This window comes from Dinoponera quadriceps, unplaced genomic scaffold (assembly GCF_001313825.1).
Source record: "Dinoponera quadriceps isolate SergipeBrazil2010 unplaced genomic scaffold, ASM131382v1 scaffold2634, whole genome shotgun sequence".
Lineage (NCBI taxonomy): Eukaryota > Metazoa > Arthropoda > Insecta > Hymenoptera > Formicidae > Dinoponera > Dinoponera quadriceps.
The window spans coordinates 19,766-38,436 of NW_014556669.1; the positions used below are offsets into that span (position 1 = coordinate 19,766).

The window sequence follows — 18,671 nt, forward strand, 5'->3', positions numbered from 1 at the left end:
GGCATGGTATTCATAAATTACCTGAAAGATGGGCGAAATATGTAGAAGCCGATGGCCAATATTTTGAATAAAAAAAAATTAATTTCCCTTGAAAATTACGTGTTTTTTTTTTACCAAAAAACCGGAAAAAACTTATGCATACACCTGGTAGATACATGTTTAAATTAAGTGATTGTAAAACTCAAAAATTTGCGTCCATGTTGAAGAATGAATACCTGGCCTTTTTATAACGATAATATTCGATCACATACAGCTCGACCGACTCAAGAATTTTTAGAAAATTCCGGCTTAAAATTGTTTAAGTACCCACCTTACAGCCCTTATTAGCCCGATGTAGCTTCTTCTGCGATTTTGGTTTGTTTTCTTTTATTAAAGAAAAATTGAAAGGAAGGAGATTTTCGAGTAATGAAGAGCTCATAGCAGCATGAGACAACTCAAGCGCAGACCAGCCTTTAGAAAAGTGACAACAAATTTTCAATAAATGATTTATTCGAATGGAGAAATGTATTAAATCTAATTATGATTATTTTGAAAGAATGTAAATAAATAAAGCTATAGTGCAAAATGTATCTAGTGATCTGTATATACATATGTATATTTATTCATACAACTTATTTTATTCTAGAAACATTCTAGGGGTATCCTTAGGACGTAGAGACTTCCTATAGATATCTTTAGGACATCTCTTGGACATCCATGTTATATGGGTAGCAAACCTATGTTTGTTTTATTGCCGTTTGTTATTTGCTAAAAAGTACATACATAATATATTTGTTATTTGCTAAAAGGTACATATATGATATGTTGCATGAAAGACAATAAAAGGTAAATGCATAATATTGATATGTTGCATGAAAGACAATAGAAAAACACTAAATACAAAAATTATTGCACTTTATTGTATTTATTTGATTTATTGCATTTTCTCTTCATAATATTAGGTTGGAAAAAAGAAATCCATTATCTTTTCGGTAGATGACTGTAGTGATCGATATCTCGTAAAGTATCGATCAAACAACTTCAGATTTATGCTCGTTGGAAAGGTGACATTTCGCAATAAAAAAATTCTTTTGTTGTTTTTTGTTTGGTCCATTCAGTTGTGAATTACAGGGTGTTAAAAATGGAAATCAATGAAGAGAAAATTCGGTACATTTTACAGTTTTTCTTTGATAAAGGCGAAAATACAAGCCAGGCGGCTGTAATTGTGAATGGTGTTTATGGTGCCGATACTGTAACAGCCAATTACGTGCAATTTTGGTTTCGTCGATTCCGTTCAGGTATTTTTGATGTTAAAGATGCACCTTGCACAGGTAAGCCCGTCGTCGAAAATATCGATAAAATCACAGAAATAATCGAAGTTGACCGGCATGTTAGCAGTCGTAGCATCGCCCAGGAGCTAAAGTTCGATCATAAAACAGTTTTAAACCATTTGCACAAAGTTGGATTCAAATATAAGTTCGATGTTGGGTGCTACACCAATTAACACAAAGAAACATGATGGATCGAATTTCCATCTGCGAAGCCTTGGCCAAACGAAATGAAATCGACCCATTTCTTAAACGGATGGTGACTGGGGATGAGAAATGGGTCACATACGACAACGTTGTGCGAAAACGATCGTGGTCAAAGCGCGGTGAAGCAGTTCAAACGGTGGCCAAACCAGGACTAACGGCCAGGAAGGTTCTGCTGTGCATTTGGTGGGACTGGAAAGGAATCATTTATTATGAGTTGCTTCCATATGGCCAAACACTAAATTCGGATCTCTACTGTCAACAACTGGACCGTTTGAAGCTAGCGATTGACCAGAAACGGCCTGAATTGGCCAACAGGAGAGGTGTTGTGTTCCATCAGGACAACGCCAGGCCACACATGTCTAGAGTGACTCGCCAGAAACTCCGGGAGCTTGGTTGGGAAGTTTTGATGCATTCACCGTATAGTTCGGCACCAAGCGATTATTATATTTTTCTTGCATTGCAAAACTTCCTTAGCGACAAGAAATTGGTATCAAGAGAAGATTATGAAAATCGATTACTAGAGTTTTTCACCAATAGGGACCAAGACTTCTATGAGAGAGGCATTATACAGCTACCTTTAAAATGGCAACAAATTATAAAACAAAACTGTGCATATTTGACCCAAATCGGACAATCCGAAACATGTTAAATAAAATCTTGAAGTTCACGTAAAAATAATGGATTTCTTTTTCACCAACCTAATGTAATACTAATGCAAAGTTTCTTTTTTTAGTCTAATATACGAGGGCAGTCCGATAAGTACTTAACCTACAAAAGAAAAACGATAATTTTGGAAAAGTGGCGATTTATTTCTCAACATAGTCTCCTTTTAGCTCGATACACTTGACCCAGCGATGCTCCAACTTCTTTAACCCATCTGAAAAATACGTTTTCTCGAAGTCTGCAAAGGCCTCCGTGGCGGCGATGACCTCCTCATTCGACTCAAATTTCTGCCCGTCGAGTGACTTTTTTAAATTTGGAAACAAATAAAAGTCGCACGGGGCCAAATCTGGAGAATACGATGGATGGGGCAGCAGTTCGTAGTCCAATTCGACCAATTTGGCCATCGCCGAGGTCATCGCCGCCACTGAGGTCTACTTTGCAGATTTCGAGAAAACGTATTTTTCAGATGGGTTAAAGAAATTGGAGCATCGCTGGGTCAAGTGTATCGAGCTAAAAAGAGACTATGTTGAGAAATATATCGCCACTTTTCCCAAATTTTCGTTTTTCTTTTGTAGGCTAAGTACTTATCGGACTGCCCTCGTACGAGGGTTGTTCGATAAGTATGGTTGAAAATTTAAAAAATCGACCCTTATTAAAATAATGATTTTTTTATTTTTCAACACAGTCTCCTCTGAGTTCTACACATTTGGTCCAGAGGTGTTTCATCTTATTGATCCCCTCGGAAAAGTAGGCAGTGTCAAAGTTTTCAAAATATTGGTTTACAGCGGCAATGACTTCCTCATTCGACGAGAATTTATTTCCCCCGAGCCAAGTTTTGAGATTGGAGAATAGAAAAAAGTTGCCAGGGACTAAATTTGGAGAATAGGGTGGGTGAGTCAACAATTCGTAATTCGTACAATTTGGCCATTGCAACAGTCGATGTATGAGCTGGTACGTTGCCTTGGTGAAAGATTATTTATTTTCGACAATTTTGAACGTTTCGTCCGCTTTCCGTCCATACAGTCTAGGAGAATTGCATAATATGCTCTTGTAACTGTTTGACCCTTTTCCCAGTATTTGATAAAGATGATGTCTTGAGAATTTTCAAAATACTGTAGCCATTACCTTCCTGGCCGATAAAATGGTCTTCGCCTTTTTCGGCACACTTTTGCCAGGTTCACTGCTTTGACTGTTGTTTTGATTCAAGAGTGTAATGGATCCGTGTCTAGTCTACGGTCAACCAATCGATGCCAAAAATGTGTTGGGTTGCGAACAAGCTTCGATAAACACTGCTGCGAAATGTCTGTTTGCATGTCGCTTGGTTGTCGATAGTCAGCGATCACGGCACCCATCGTGCACAGAGCTTCCTCATCTGCAATATTTCACGCAGGCAATGTTTGCCTTACATGATTTCAGATTCGTCTATTTAGATGAAGATGAGATGAAAAAAAATCACTTTAGATTATGTTACGACCTGGGCACCTTGGGAACTACGAATTCCTTTTTTTTATATGATTGGGAAGCAGACCGACTTCGGGCCAACGCTATTATAAAAAGGATAAGATTACTGTGGCTCGTCGTTAAACCATATGGAAGATTTTGGCGCCATGTATTTCCCAACGCGTCTATCATCTTTTTCGCCTTCACGTAAGGCACGTAGTTTTGTTACATCCTGAATACCCCGGGAACGGGAACAACGAAACCCTTTTTTTATGATAAGAAAACAGACAGATTTGGGCAAGCTATTGTAAAGCTATTGTAAAAAGGATAAGATTATACGCCGCCAAATGCGTCATGTGTTTCCCGATGCGTCAATCATCTTTTCTGCCTTCACACGTGATTGGCCGGACTCAGGCCCTCCGATGGGATTAGCATCTTGGGATCGTTTATGACATCCTGATAATGTTAAGAGTTTTCCAGGCTCTCCGTTTCCCAACCTTGCATATCCGTTTCTCACGAAAACTACTCTCATTGGCGATCATCATCTGCCACTCTCCAAAATCTTCCATATAAAAACGTTATTCTCTGGCCACTCCAGTCAGTCATTTTCACTTCGCCTTCTGCTGCTACACAACTCGCTGTCCAAATCGGAAACTTTTCAGAGTCAGTCAGTCAATCAGAGGCAGTCAATCAGTCAGTTAGAGTCAGTCAGTCAGTTAGTCACTTCTTCTTCTGCTGCTGAATAACGTGCTGTGCAAGTCGAGACCTCTTAAGTGAACTATTTCTCTTGGTATTTCGGGATTCCAGAAATCCAGTACACCACGATCAACGAACCCATGTTCTACGTACTTTTTCGTATTCACCACAGTCGATTTACTTAAATCGTAAGTCTCTATTTCATATTTAAACATGATTTTTAATCGTTTCAATCCAATCTCCAGTCTCACTTCACTCCTTAAAATACATACATACACTGCGTAATTATTATCTTCCTTGTATTATATAATAATAATTTCTTTCTCGCCATACCGATATGTTAAATATTCTTGTCACGTTAAATCCGATTGTATTATATTAAGTTACACGGATTACTTTTTCATTTACTTTAATCTTCATCTTTTATTTTCATTAATCCAATAATGCTGATTTATAAAAATTTGTTTAATGTTAACCAATATATCTTATTGTTTAACTTTAACTAAATGTTTCATCTTTTAAATATTGTATTTTTACAAAGACTTTCTCATCAATTTACCACTATTATTAATCCATGTGAGAACCAAATTATGTTATTAATATAATTAATAAACTGTTTTATTCAAAATGCCCTAAATTTAATAAAGTTGTTACATTTATTCATTCATTTTTTTTCAATGACTTAAATCTGAATTCCCCCTTCAATACTCTCATATGGTCCTAACCCAGGTAAAGAGATTAAATTCTTTAACCTAAATAAAGGACCGCCTAACGTACGTTTTGCGATCGGAGTAAATGGGCCTCTCCGGACCTTGACTTGATCTGCAGACTTGCCAGTACGTTTAGGCCTTGCGAGTGCGCGAATATGCGATGTTGTTGCGTACATCCTCTCCCAGGACGTAACAGTGAGATAAAGATGATTTCACTTTTGAATTTTCTAAATGAAAGATAAGTAGTTATTTATCTAAATAACTTTTTAGATGATATTGTTTTCATAAGAAACTTTATAGAAATTCCTAATAAAAATTTCGCAGATCATAAAATTGCACAATAGTTAAGTAACTCGTTAACATAATCGCTCTAAATTTAAGTCTATCAAAAAAGACCAATAATCATTGACTGCTCACTCATAGTCGACAGTTTGATATGGGCTTAAAATGGATTGATCAGTTAAAAGAAATATAAGTATATTTTGTCTCACACTAACTTATTGCACTAGTTCAGCAGTGCAACTAAAAGGAACAGATTAAAGGAGACAAAACCGAAATTTATTGATTCATTGAAATCTAATTTTTAATCTGATACTGGCTTAACGTATAGGTCTATATTATTTCATTCATTTTATCAAAAAGTGAGTTCAGAATACGGATCACATCATTTCTGATCATTTTTAGATGAGATAACATGTTTTTTTATCTAAGATGAAAATGAATATGTTTTGTATTTCTTTCATATAGATACTGATAAAAATGATCTATTTATTTATCTAGATGATTATTTCGATAATTTTATCTACGTACCTACAAGCACTGCACGCAGAATATTGTGTATCTCTATCTAATGAAATGCCTACCATATCAGCTATCTCGCGAATCTTGATTCGAAAGTTTTCCACGACTATAACATGGATCTGTTTATTCATTTCAGACGTGGTAACCTCGTTTGGTAACCTCGTCCTGAACGTGATTTATTTTCGGTTGATGTTCGATTTGAATTCATTTATCCAAAATAAATAGTCCTTAATGCTAGCGCGGAGTTCCCACATACTTCGTTCAACTCGGCTTTGATTTGCGCAACCGTACATTTTTCTTAAAAATGTTTCATCACTGAATGGCACTCGTTTTTTTCCATCGTTGCGACAACCACTGACACGCTCACTTAAAACGCTTACCAAATGCAAATTATAGTTCAATTTTGACTGAAACTTGGCATGACATATTTGGAAAAGTGCTACTTTCATGCTATATGCACCATTCTGAATGTGGCGCTATATATCGGATATTTAGCATACTTATCGAATAATTCTCGTATAAAATATAATACGTATAACGAAAATATTTTTTATATTTCCTCTGGCAATATTTATTAAAATATATAATAAAGAGTTTCTGTAATAATATATAAGTTTTTAATCTTTTCATATTAAATATATATGTTGCACTACAAGAATTTTCCTATTAAATATATGTGCTGTTACACAGAGGAAAAAGTATGGAAACCCTGAAAAATCTCGAAAAATATAAGTTTTAAAGAAAAGTGTTTCGAATAGACGTTGTAGGGTTCAAAAAGATATATTTAATGATCTTATCAGTTCGACTTTGGATAGCGTCACCAAAATCAGAATAAAGTCAAGTTGAATTTTTTTAGTGTGACCTATTTTTTATTTCATATTCTTATAATCCTTGTTAAGACGATTTTAGAACACTGCAATAAAACTTCATTTGGTTAAGAATTTCCTAAAATTATATAAATTTTTCATGATATTTTTTAATATAAAATATGAAATGTGTCTTAAAATAAAGAAGGAGGATCCACCTTTTCAAAATAAAAAAACAATGTAAATACAGGGTGCGGCGAAAGGTTTGCCCGAGTTTGAAAAATCCGTTGCTCACCAGATGGCGTGAGTAGGTTGTTGGGCAGGGTCTCATTAGGAAGGTTGTTCTCAACCGTTTTCAGTTAACATCATGATTTGGACTGGAGAACATCGTGGATTCGCTGTGCGCTCTTTTTTGGAAAATGGCCGTTCAGTCATTGCGACGCAGAGAGCAATGCGCTTGCGATTCCATATTCCGCGCCATGTTTCCGTACCTGATGGAAAAACAATCAAACGTTGGGTTTCTTCATTGGAAGAAACCGGATCCACAGTAAGAACTCATGCAGTTGGAAGACCCAGAACTGCAACAACACCAGAGAACGTGCAGTTAGTGAGGGTATCAGTGGAACGTTCGCCTAGGCGCTCTGCTCGGAGGCATGCAGTTGCACTGGGTTTGTCGGATCGTTCTGTCCGGAGAATTTTGCACGAAGAATTGTTTTTCCACCCGTACAAGATCATGCTTGTGCAAGAACTGAAACACGATGATTTTGTAAACCGTGTCAATCTTTGTCAAGAAATGCTCAACCGAATCCCTGCAACGTCAACTTTCTGGAGCACTGACGAGGCCCATTTCCACCTCTCTGGTGATGTTAACAAGCAGAACTTTCGGTACTGGGCTGACACCAACCCAAGGCAATTCCATGAGAGACCTCTGCACTCACGAAAAGTCACTGTTTGGTGTGCCATATCCAAATTTGGGATCATTGGGCCTTATTTTTTTGAGGAAAATGGCCATACTGTTACAGTTACAGCTCAACGTTATGTTTTCATGCTGGAAAACTTTTTTGAGCCTAAATTGCAGGAGTTGAGTGAACAGACAAATCTGGGGGAGATTTGGTTTCAACAAGATGGAGCAACAGCGCATACAGCCCGCATTTCTATGGCGAAACTGAGGCAAATGTTCCCTACTCGACTCGTCTCTCTGAGGGGTGATTTGGGGTGGCCAGCAAGATCGCCCGATTTGAGCATTTGTGACTTTTTCTTGTGGGGGTATCTGAAAGAAAAAGTCTTCAAGCATCGTCCCCATACCCTACAAGAACTGAAAAGGAGAATCATCGAAGAGATGAACGCCATTCCGATTCAGATGTGCCAGCGAGCCACGCAGCCCGAAGCTTCCAAAATCGGCTACATCAGTGCATTGTTACTGGAGGCCGCCATCTTGCAGATATCGTTTTTAAACGTTAATGTAAAAAAACTGTTTGAAGTACCAAAGGTAATAAAAAAATTTCCAATCCTCTACATTTAATAGTATTTTATTGATTGCTCTCCAAAATGAGGGCATACCTTTCGCCGCACCCTGTATAAAAGCAGTTTGGTAAATAAACTTGGTTTGATATTAAAAGTAACAATTGAGCTCTGTAACGTAGTTGAGTTTTTGACATAATCCCCTCGAAGTTCAATGCATTTGCCTCAATGTCTCTCCAGATTCGTGATTCCTTCGTGGAAGTAGGTTTCTTCGAGGCCCTCAAAATATTCGTTTATTTCCCGTATGACCTCTTCCTTCATTTGTTCCAAATTTTTTAATTTTTGTTCAATCAGGAAAGTCCTGAGTTTCGGGAACAAATTGTAATCCGATGGAGCTAGATCGGGTGAATAGGCTGGAGGCGGAAGCAGTTCAAATCGCAACTCGGTCAATTTTTGTTTAACGAGACGGCTTGAATGCGACGATGTCATAGTGGAACAACATCTTCTTTTGACGATTCCTTGACGTTTTTCCGCGATCACTACCTTTAATCGGTCTAAAAGTGATGCAAAGTATTCTCCAGTAATGGTTTTCCCCTTCTCGAGATAGTCAATCAGGAGAATTCCTTTTGCATCCCAAAAAATTACGCCATCATCTTTCCAGAGGATGGAACACATTTCGCCTTTTTCGGAGTTGGTTTGTCCCGTGCGGCCTACTGTTTCGATTGCTGTTTCATTTCCGGGATATAATGATGAATCCAAGTTTCGTCCATGGTTACAAAACACCGCAAGAAATCCATTGGATTCTTCTTAAACACTTGCAAACAGTGGGCTCATGTTCATATGCGAATTCGTTTTTGCTTTAGTGTGAGCAAATGCGGCACCCATTTTGCACTAAGTTTTTTTATGTGCAATTCATTATGCAAAATAAAGTAAACTCGTTGAGTTGAGATATCTGTGGCCTCTGCTAACTCGTATAGTTTCACTCGTCTGTCGGTCAGAACTATGTCATGAACTTTTTTGATGTTTTCTGACGTCACAGCTGATTTCGAGACTTCGGGGTGTGATGCATCTTCGACGTTTGTTCTGCCACGCTTAAATTGATTTACCCAAAGTCGAACGGTTTCATAGAAAGAACATAAATTACTCAATGTAGGAGAAATTCTTTCATAAATTTCCTTCGCTGTTCCCTTCCAGAAAAAAGAATTGAATTACACTACGAATTCCAATTTTATCCATTGTTCATTGTTAGAAGTGTCGGAACACTTCTGTTTAAGCAACTGTCAAACAACAAATTACTGTCAAAATGACTTGTGACCATAGAATATTCATCCATAGGAAGGACACTTTATGATTACAAATATAAATGTCGCTGTCGCTCTCTATTAGTATGTGAACCAAGCTTAATTACCTAACTTATCAAACCACCCTCGTATTTACTTCAGTTGTTTTTACGGCTATTCAAAATCACTATCATGACAAATTTTAAAATATCTCAGGAAATTCTTGACCAAAAGAAGTTTTATTGTAGTGTTCTGAAAACGTTTCAAAAGGCTATAAGAATATATAATAAAAAATAGGGGATCACGTTTAAAAAATTCAACTTTACCTTGCCCTGACCTTAGTGACATCATCCAAGGTCAAAAATCATTTTGACCTTGATCAGTAAATAGATCAATAAATAAGATAAGATAAATAAATATTTTTAAACCCTACACCTTTTATCTAAAACACTTTTTTATAAAACATATTTTTCGAGATTTCTTAGGATTTCCATAATTTCTCCTTACTTTGTATATACAATTATAATATACAAATATTTATATATATATATACATGTGTATGTGTAAAATACATACATAAAGTACACGTGTATTAATATATTTTATCTATATTAAAGCAGCAAATCAAGAAGAAAAATGGTTAGTTTTAAATTATTATTTTTAAATTATTGTAATATAGCGGTCTATTGCATGGTAACGTTAGTCTGATTTAGTAATAACCGTACTTAGTGAACTCTTACATCCGATTACCCGATTGGTATATTATTTTAGGAGCGCGAACGTAGCATAATAGACCGGTCTACTATGCTTAGAGATCCCGAGTTCGACTCCCGGCAGAACCAGAAAATTTTTCATACGCTCGTAGCTTCTCTTTGGTAGGTTGGCAAACCACCAAGAGTATTCATGCCAAGAAAACTTCTTTTCAAAAATTTGTCGTTCGGAACCGTTGTGTTTAAACTATAGGTTCCGTATGCATGTGTATAATCTGCGTGCGCACCACATGCATACATGAGAGGTAGGCCCAGGCCCAACTTTGAGCTATAGCGCCATTGATGGATGGCTATTATTTTAGATGTAAAAATATATTTTAATTAAATATAAGAGATCACTATATTTGTTATTAAACCGGGTTGATGTTGCTGTATAAAGAAAATCATACACTCAGACAGAATAAATATCTATATCTTAGGGACATCTTGAGAATATTTAAAATAAGTAAGAAATCTTTTAGGCGTTTGCAGGATGTCTTTCCGACATTTATGCTGTATGTATATCTCGTATATCTTATAATTTTCAAAAGTGTTTTATCAATTCTACAATGTATATAAAAATTTTGATATACTGTAGAAATAATTGCAATTACATTGCAGTAATATTTGGCACATTAACAATGCAGTAATATTTGGCACATTAACAATGTAACATTACATTTGTTATACACATAATATACATACACATTATATATTATAGTTATATAACATATAAATAACTTATGCTATATTATTTGTTATTTTCATGTTATGTTGCTGCAGTAAACAGTGTTTACTGGGATTATATTAGGGTCTGAACACATCCAGCTTACTTCTGATTAGTCTAGTTTTTTACGTGATCAAAAATGGCGGAACTAAGGATTATTAATTAAGGGACACTATCTGAAACAAATCTTGTGGAGACTATCTGGAAATATTGAATAGGCATCATTCACATGTAAAATTAATAACAAAAGGACACGATTTACTCAAGACGATGTAACCGCGGTTGGCTATTCGGCCAAAAAACTTTGGGCGTCTAACCTAAATAGCTCTATCAAAAATCAGAACGGCCAACACAGAGCATCCCGTTGCGACCTCTACGTAGCCACAGTTTCTCCTATAGCCGGATATCTTATAGTCCCAGTCCTCGCGATCGTCGAGGACATCCGTTACAATGTATGTTATTTTTTTTGTTATGTCTTTTTGTAAAATATATATCATATTTACATTATGAATCTGATTTCATTTACGTCATAACATAGTAGTAGCAATAGCTTTATAATACCGATATTATGCCGATATTATATTAACCGTAACTGGTACAATACTGATATTATGCAAAATTTCGGTAAGATAACGGTATTAGATGTCGAATCTTACAAAAATGTATTACTGTTAACTTTATGATTAATTATTCATTTCAAATATTTAAAACATTGTTGATAGTAATTCGTAATGATTAAATTATAAATTTCACAGTGATCTCAAATATTTTCGATGCTTAGGATTGAAGTAATTAAATACTATTTTATCATTAATATGAATACTTAAATACTAATGTTTAATAGCACAACAGTGATGAAATCATTACAGAAAATTAATACTAAGAATTACTGAATTTTTAGTGATGAAATATTGAGAAAGCAGTGGAAATACAATAGATAGTAAACATATTTCAAATAAGTATTCCGGTAACAGAAGATCCAGGATGCCTGACTACTAACTAAATGATCCAAGTTCAATATTGTCCTGAATTTATATAGGAATCTATACGGGAGTCTATACTTTTTTTCATTTTTTTTCCTTTTATCTCTTTTTCTATAACGTTTATTTTATCATTAATGTCAATAAAAAACACATACAGTTTTTTAATGTATATCATTTGAAATATATTGTATCAATAATTAAGTATTGACCAAATAATTATTAAAATACTGCCAGTACTTATCCTTGTAAATTCTTTAGTAATTTTCAGTATTAAATTTCTGTAAGGGAAATGCTGGTATCATATTGAAATTTTTATAATATCGGTATTTCACATATAGTGTATATACAGGGTGTCCCATTTTAAAATTCTCAAAAGATTATCTTTTTAGAAAAGTATTTAAAAAAAAAGTCTTTTGAACAAAAGATATAGTTTCAAGGGGAACATAGGATGATGGGAACGATTTGGCCTCGGATTGTTGTTTGAAGATTATGGTCACCTTCAATTTTTTAAACAGAAACTCCTATTTTTTATTACATATTCTTGTAATTTATCTTGAGAGCTTTTAACACTATAATAAAATAATTTTGTATTAAATACTTTTCGAGTTATACGGCTTGAATGTTGCAATACCGCCGGCATTAATATTACCCAAGACACACAGCACAAAGGGTTTGGAGTCAGAAAATATTACGGACGTGACGAACCATGGGGTCCTTATCTCTGCTTATGCACGCACACACGCAAGCACGCACGCACACACACACACACACACACACACACACACACACACACACACACACACCAGACAGGGTTTCAGAAAATACTACAGGAGTGACGAATTGTGGAGCCCTTATATCTACCTTGGATAGTACTAATTCAGGCGGTACTGTTATTTAACTTTCAAGTTTCAAAACTCAAAAAATACTTAGCAAAAATATATTTAATCATAGTTTTTTGGAAAGCTCTCGAGATAAGATACAAAAATATGGAATAAAAAATAAAGAATTCTATTTAAGAAATTGAAAGTAACCTCCACGTGACCTACAAACAACAATCTAAAGTCAAATCGTTCTCACCATCTTATGTTCCCCTTGAAACCATACAACTTTTGTTCTAAACATTTTTTTCTTAAATGCTTTCCTAAAGAGATAATTTAGTGGAAACTTTAAAATGGGTCACCCTGTATAATACTAGTATAATACCTCTAGAGCGAAATAATTTCGGTATTCAGTTCCTAGCTTCGATTCCGATCGGCGACCGATCACTCATTCTAACCACGTTGTTGTTCGACTTCGATGATCGGATGGTTAGTACCGATTCCAATGGCTCTAACGATACTCTTGTGACTTACATTTATAAAATGTGTCCTTTAGTGCTCACAAAATATTGTAATGACATATTTACTGACAGATATTAAAAATATTCTTACAGAAAAATATTACAGTAATCACTGGGGAAAATATTAGTAATTAATTACTGGTTAATATTTCAGGAATTGTTTGACGAATTACTGTAGGAATTATTTACTACGATTATAAAATATTGTTTGCAAAAAAGTTATGTTGATGCAAACAACGAAACAAATTAATGTTAGATTATTTTAATAAAAAAATGTTGGTTTAATTTTTTCATATTTTTATCTTATTCCTCCGTAGTTTTGCTCCTGAAGCGTGGTCATCCATCCATGTAACTGTAAATAGCGTTGTTTTATCATAATGATCGAATAGGAACTTCTGATACCTAATACAATTGTCTTGACGATATCTTGAAGGGCTATGCTTATAATATTCTCTTATATTTAAAAAACATTGTAATGGCAAAATAAATATTAGAAACAATGCTAAAACAATTAACATGCCACGAAAATTAATATAATATATATTACTAAACCAATGACGTCATTATAATTTAGATTTTTAATTACAGATTATATTGAATTTTAAGGCAAACTAGAAATTACTTTGAAAAACGTATTATCAAATAATTCGTGTTAATCACGAGAAAATTTATATATATTGTTTTTGTTATGAAAAGTTTTTTATTATTTTTGTTAAAAATGCAGATATTACTTACACAATACTTTTATAAAATTCGATAAATAGATAATTGGCTATTACGAATAAGTTCACAGTATATTCTGAGAATGTATGAAAAATGTTATATCACAATATACAAGAAATATTATATCTAGAATTTCCAGAATTAATCACTGCCAATAAGTGCTACAAAAACAAATAAAGATTAACAAATGTGTATGTATCTTATTTTTATCGCCTATTTATCGCCTCTGTTCTTCATAAATGGAGTAACAAGTTTCAGTATTAATTAATTTTATTAGGTATTGGTGACTCATGACTAACTAAACAATATTAAAATCATGGGCTCGGTTATATAGGGCTACTAATATAGGTTTTAATTATTAAGTGCGGTATTTCGTATGGGTAATTAATGAGAAAGATTTTGTACCAATAATTTATCTCTAGAGTTCTGTAATAGATCAATGATAATCACTGCCATTATCACTTAATTATTTTACATTATTAATATCTTTCTAATTTAAGTATTCAAAATCATTAGGTACTAGTAATAAAATTACTGAGATATAATAATTTATTACTGACGAACCAATAAAACTTTTCTGTAAGATAGTGTGTTATTCAGTTACATAAACTGAGATATTTTCTATGTAATAGAATAACTAACTAAAAATAGCGCGCGTCTGCGTTGCTTAGTATTTCATAAATATTACAGTAATATTGCAATACAATATATTATATTATAATATTTATCGACATCGCAGTAATATTACAGAGCGATAAGTCACAAATGGTAATATTTGTCAAATATTATAGTAATATTTAAAAATTATATATCACACTGTCATATATAATATATGTCATAAATATTATAGGAATATTATATTGCGATATATCGCGTTTTAATATCTCAATAATATTACTTCATATAGCACAGATCTTCAATGAAAATCTTAAAGATATCCAGAGTATGTCACTATGCCCTAAAGACATCTATAGGAAAATATGCTGTAAGGGACTCTAGTATTATATTGTGATAAAAATGATTTATAAATCACGATATTTTTGTACAAAGTCATTAAGATGTCACAAGAAGGACATTTTAAATCAGGTATTATTTCATTAGCTAACGTAATTGGACCAATAATCACCAGTTTTCAACATTAAAGAGTGTATTAACTAGGATATTATCCGTATGACATACCTTGATATAATCAGCAATATGAATCCAATCGTCCATAGTTACATTGCTAGAGTCGCATACATTTGAAAACTTTGATATTCTGTAAACAACCCGACGGTTGTCGGCCGCGGTTTCACTATAAAATTAAGAGGAAGGTAATACTAAACAAGAAGAAGAGGAGAAGAGAGGAAAAGAAAAGAAGGAGAGAAACGGAATCTGAACGATAAATCGGTCCGATTGTATATTTGTCTATTAAAATAAATGAAAAGGATCAAGTTGTTAATTGTAACTTCTCGCATTTTGTATTCACATATAACAAACATTGCTCATATAGATTTTAGTTAGGCTCGTATGGTCTACTTTTTTTTCTAACAATTTTTCTTTCGAGCGAAATAATGTCTCTACTTACGGAAGCACTAAATATGATTTTCCCAAATCACTGTAATTTTTAGAGGCATATTCACTATCATGTAATTGTGGAAATTTTCGTAGAGCCATGATAAATTCGTCGATTACTGGCATTAACACTAGAAAGTAAATATTTCTTTTTAGAATAAAAATACGTATTCTGAAAGGAAAATTACGTATTCTGAGAGAAAATGAGATAAGAAATTTTTTGGTAGGAGAATTCATGGAAACATAAATGCAAGAAGCTGGATTATATGAATAGTTAAAGCTTTGGGTCATTATGTATTCTCTAAGTAACAGACTCTAGTCTGTTACTTAGTCTAACAGACTGATTAACAAAAATATCTTACCTCCCTCCTCGTTCCTAAGCATTCCTATTGTACCACCCGTGTATAACACCAAGACTTTTCCTTCCGGCTTAATTCCGAGAAATTTCTCGCAAACATTTTCGTTATTAAAAATATTTTCCACGCTAGTATTATTATTGCTGATGCCAGACGCATCTTTCTGCGACTCACAAGATAATAGTGATAACATAATCGTTAACGAACAATTTACAGACGACTTATCGTCTTAATAGCTTTATTGATCTCTTATGCAAGTCTAACTGCTATTTTGTTGGTCGCAAATAGCCTTCGCCTTCGATAGTAACACGAGCAGATGTGTCTTTTTATCTCCTTTTTTCTCTCTTCTGTATTACCAACCGTAATGTCACGCTTAGCAATGATTTTACATGAAACCTATTTGCAAGATATTTTGTTTTCGTCAACTAACAAACTCCATTTAAAGTTGCGAGACATTACAACTGACATTATAATCGACTTCATTTATTTTGATTGGCTAACGGACTTTTGCGTTCGAATTCTCCTTTACTTCTCTTCTCCTTTATATATTCACATTAGATATTCTTAATGTTTATATTTTCATCTATCTATCTCTAACCCGTATGTTTCTTTGGAAATCCCTCTAACAAAATCAATATATGTAACATATATATGTTATTTTCAAAGGAACACGCGGGTCAGAGATAGAGAGATGAAAATATAAACATTAAGAATATCTAATGTGAATATAAAAAGGAGAAGAAGAGAAGAGGAGAATTCGAACGACAAAGTCCGATTGCACGTTATCAATCAAAATAAATGGAGACGATCAAAATGTCAGTTGCAACATCTCGCAATTTACATTTACATGTAATAAATATAGGACAACTATTCTCCAATAAGAAAATATTTATGAAATTATATGGAATCTTCCATGGAAGTTGTAATGTTGCAGTGATACGTATAGGTATTAGGTTGGTGCGTATGAAATGTCGCATTCTCTTTACATGCGGACGTTTTCCTCCCTGTTTTCGTTATACTTTTGTATTTGGCATAACCTCATTCATACTCGTATTGTCCATTGCCAGAGACTCATTTCAACAAAATAGGTTTTCTCGAAGGTCTTCCCTTTTTTATTTCTTTTGAGTTTATTACCGATATGAATTCTGCCGACATTCGCGTCATTTTCTTATATGAGTACAAACTTGGTAATAGTGCTGCAAAAGCTGCACGCAACATAAACCAAGCGTTTGGGGAGAATACGGTTAACAATCGGAAAGTGCAGCGTTGGTTCGAAAAATTTCGGACTGGCGATTTTTCACTGCAAAATGAGCCGCGCGGAAGACCCAAAACGTCTGTGAATAATGATGACCTGAAGGCTCTAGTGGAAGCGGATCCAGCCGTATCCACGAGGGAACTTGCTATCAGGATGAAAGTTGACCATACAACGATATTGAGACACCAAATTGTACTCCCATCGCTTGTGAATCGGCATGGCCCGCTACTGCTCCATGACAACGCTCGGCCGCACACATCGCACAAAACAATTGCGAAACTGAACGAACTGGAATATGAAGTTTTGCAGCATCCACCATATTCACCGGATCTCTCGCCGACCGATTTTCATTTTTTCAAGCATTTAGAGCTGTTTTTAAGAGGCAAACACCATGAAAATGAAGACAGTCTAAAAAACTCGATATCAGAGTTTATTAATTCTAAAGACCAAAATTTTTTTAAGACAGGCATCTACGCTTTAAAATCTCGTTGGGAGAAGTGTATTGAAGCGAATGGAGCATACTTTGATTGAATAAACAGCTTTTGAAGAAAGATATACAGTTTTATACAATCACTTAAGAATCCGACATTTCATATGCACCAACCTAATATATTTAAGAAAATATATATAAAATCATCGATCTTTTATAAAATATTAATACCTGTTTATGCAATTAATTTCTAAATAATATTTCGGCAATAGTATTATGTTGAATAATCTTGCGGAATATTTTCAAAATTAAATTTGTAAAGAAATTGCCCTGAATAATTGAGAAAATTATTTCAATTTTACTGAATATTTTTCGCTAAATATCTCACGAATCATATCCGCAACTCACGTATCGTCATTCGCTACTTATTGCACTACACATGATTATTTGCCTCTGTTTTCTCTAATTAATAACTAAAAAATTTACGTGGTTATATGCAAAATGGTATAGAACTTTTTGTTCATATTAGGTTAAACTACAAATATATGATAAATGAAACATTTAGCGATCTTCTAGTGAATATCAACTAACAATAACATAACATCAATATTATAATTTCCCATTTAACAACGTAACACACGATTGCACGTTGCATAACACGCGTTACTTTATATTTGCATTGTTGAGTGAGAAATTATAACATTAATATTATGTTATTGTTAGTTGATATTCACTGCATGTATTATGTTTAAAATAATTAGATATATAATTATGCATAAAAGAAACAAATTAATGCATATATATGCTTATAAAAATGTACAATTATAATGTTAAATTATGAAGAAAAATGAAAAAATAGAAATATTGCAACATAAAATATTAAACAATCAGCATGGCAAAGTTTTAAAAAAGAATCAAGCACATTTAATAAAATAATAATTTGGATTGAAAAATTTTGTCTGCAAATGCTGGAAATATCACAAATTGTTATTGCTGTATTATATTATACTGTATTATATTGTAAAAATATTGTAGGCTGTGTAATTTTGCTTTTAAATATTGAAATAATGATATCCCAAAAAAAATATCTCGAATTGGATTTGTTTAATTTTTGACAAATATCATTTTCAAATTTAATTCAGATAAAATCGTTGTTTTGATTTGACTTATTAAATTAATAACTC

At 33.8% G+C, this 18,671-nt stretch overlaps 1 protein-coding gene across 5 annotated transcripts in view; it reads right to left on the minus strand.

Annotated features, from left to right (window-relative positions):
- The window catches only part of LOC106747945 (L-asparaginase-like), a 21,434-nt gene continuing 2,763 nt past the window's right edge, over positions 1 to 18,671 (minus strand). For 3 of the 5 annotated variants that reach the window (XM_014626001.1, XM_014626000.1, XM_014625999.1), the window contains 4 exons: positions 15,809 to 16,198; positions 15,460 to 15,577; positions 15,072 to 15,186; positions 13,447 to 13,521 (listed from right to left, as the gene is read on the minus strand). In XM_014626001.1, coding sequence (XP_014481487.1) covers positions 13,468 to 13,521; positions 15,072 to 15,186; positions 15,460 to 15,577; positions 15,809 to 15,995 — 474 coding nt within the window. In that variant the 5' untranslated portion in view covers positions 15,996 to 16,198 and the 3' untranslated portion in view covers positions 13,447 to 13,467. Of the gene's footprint in view, positions 22 to 310; positions 451 to 5,101; positions 5,251 to 13,446; positions 13,522 to 15,071; positions 15,187 to 15,459; positions 15,578 to 15,808; positions 16,199 to 18,671 lie in introns of those variants that run through there. The other 2 variants (XR_001374706.1, XM_014626002.1) reach the window with 2 other exon arrangements.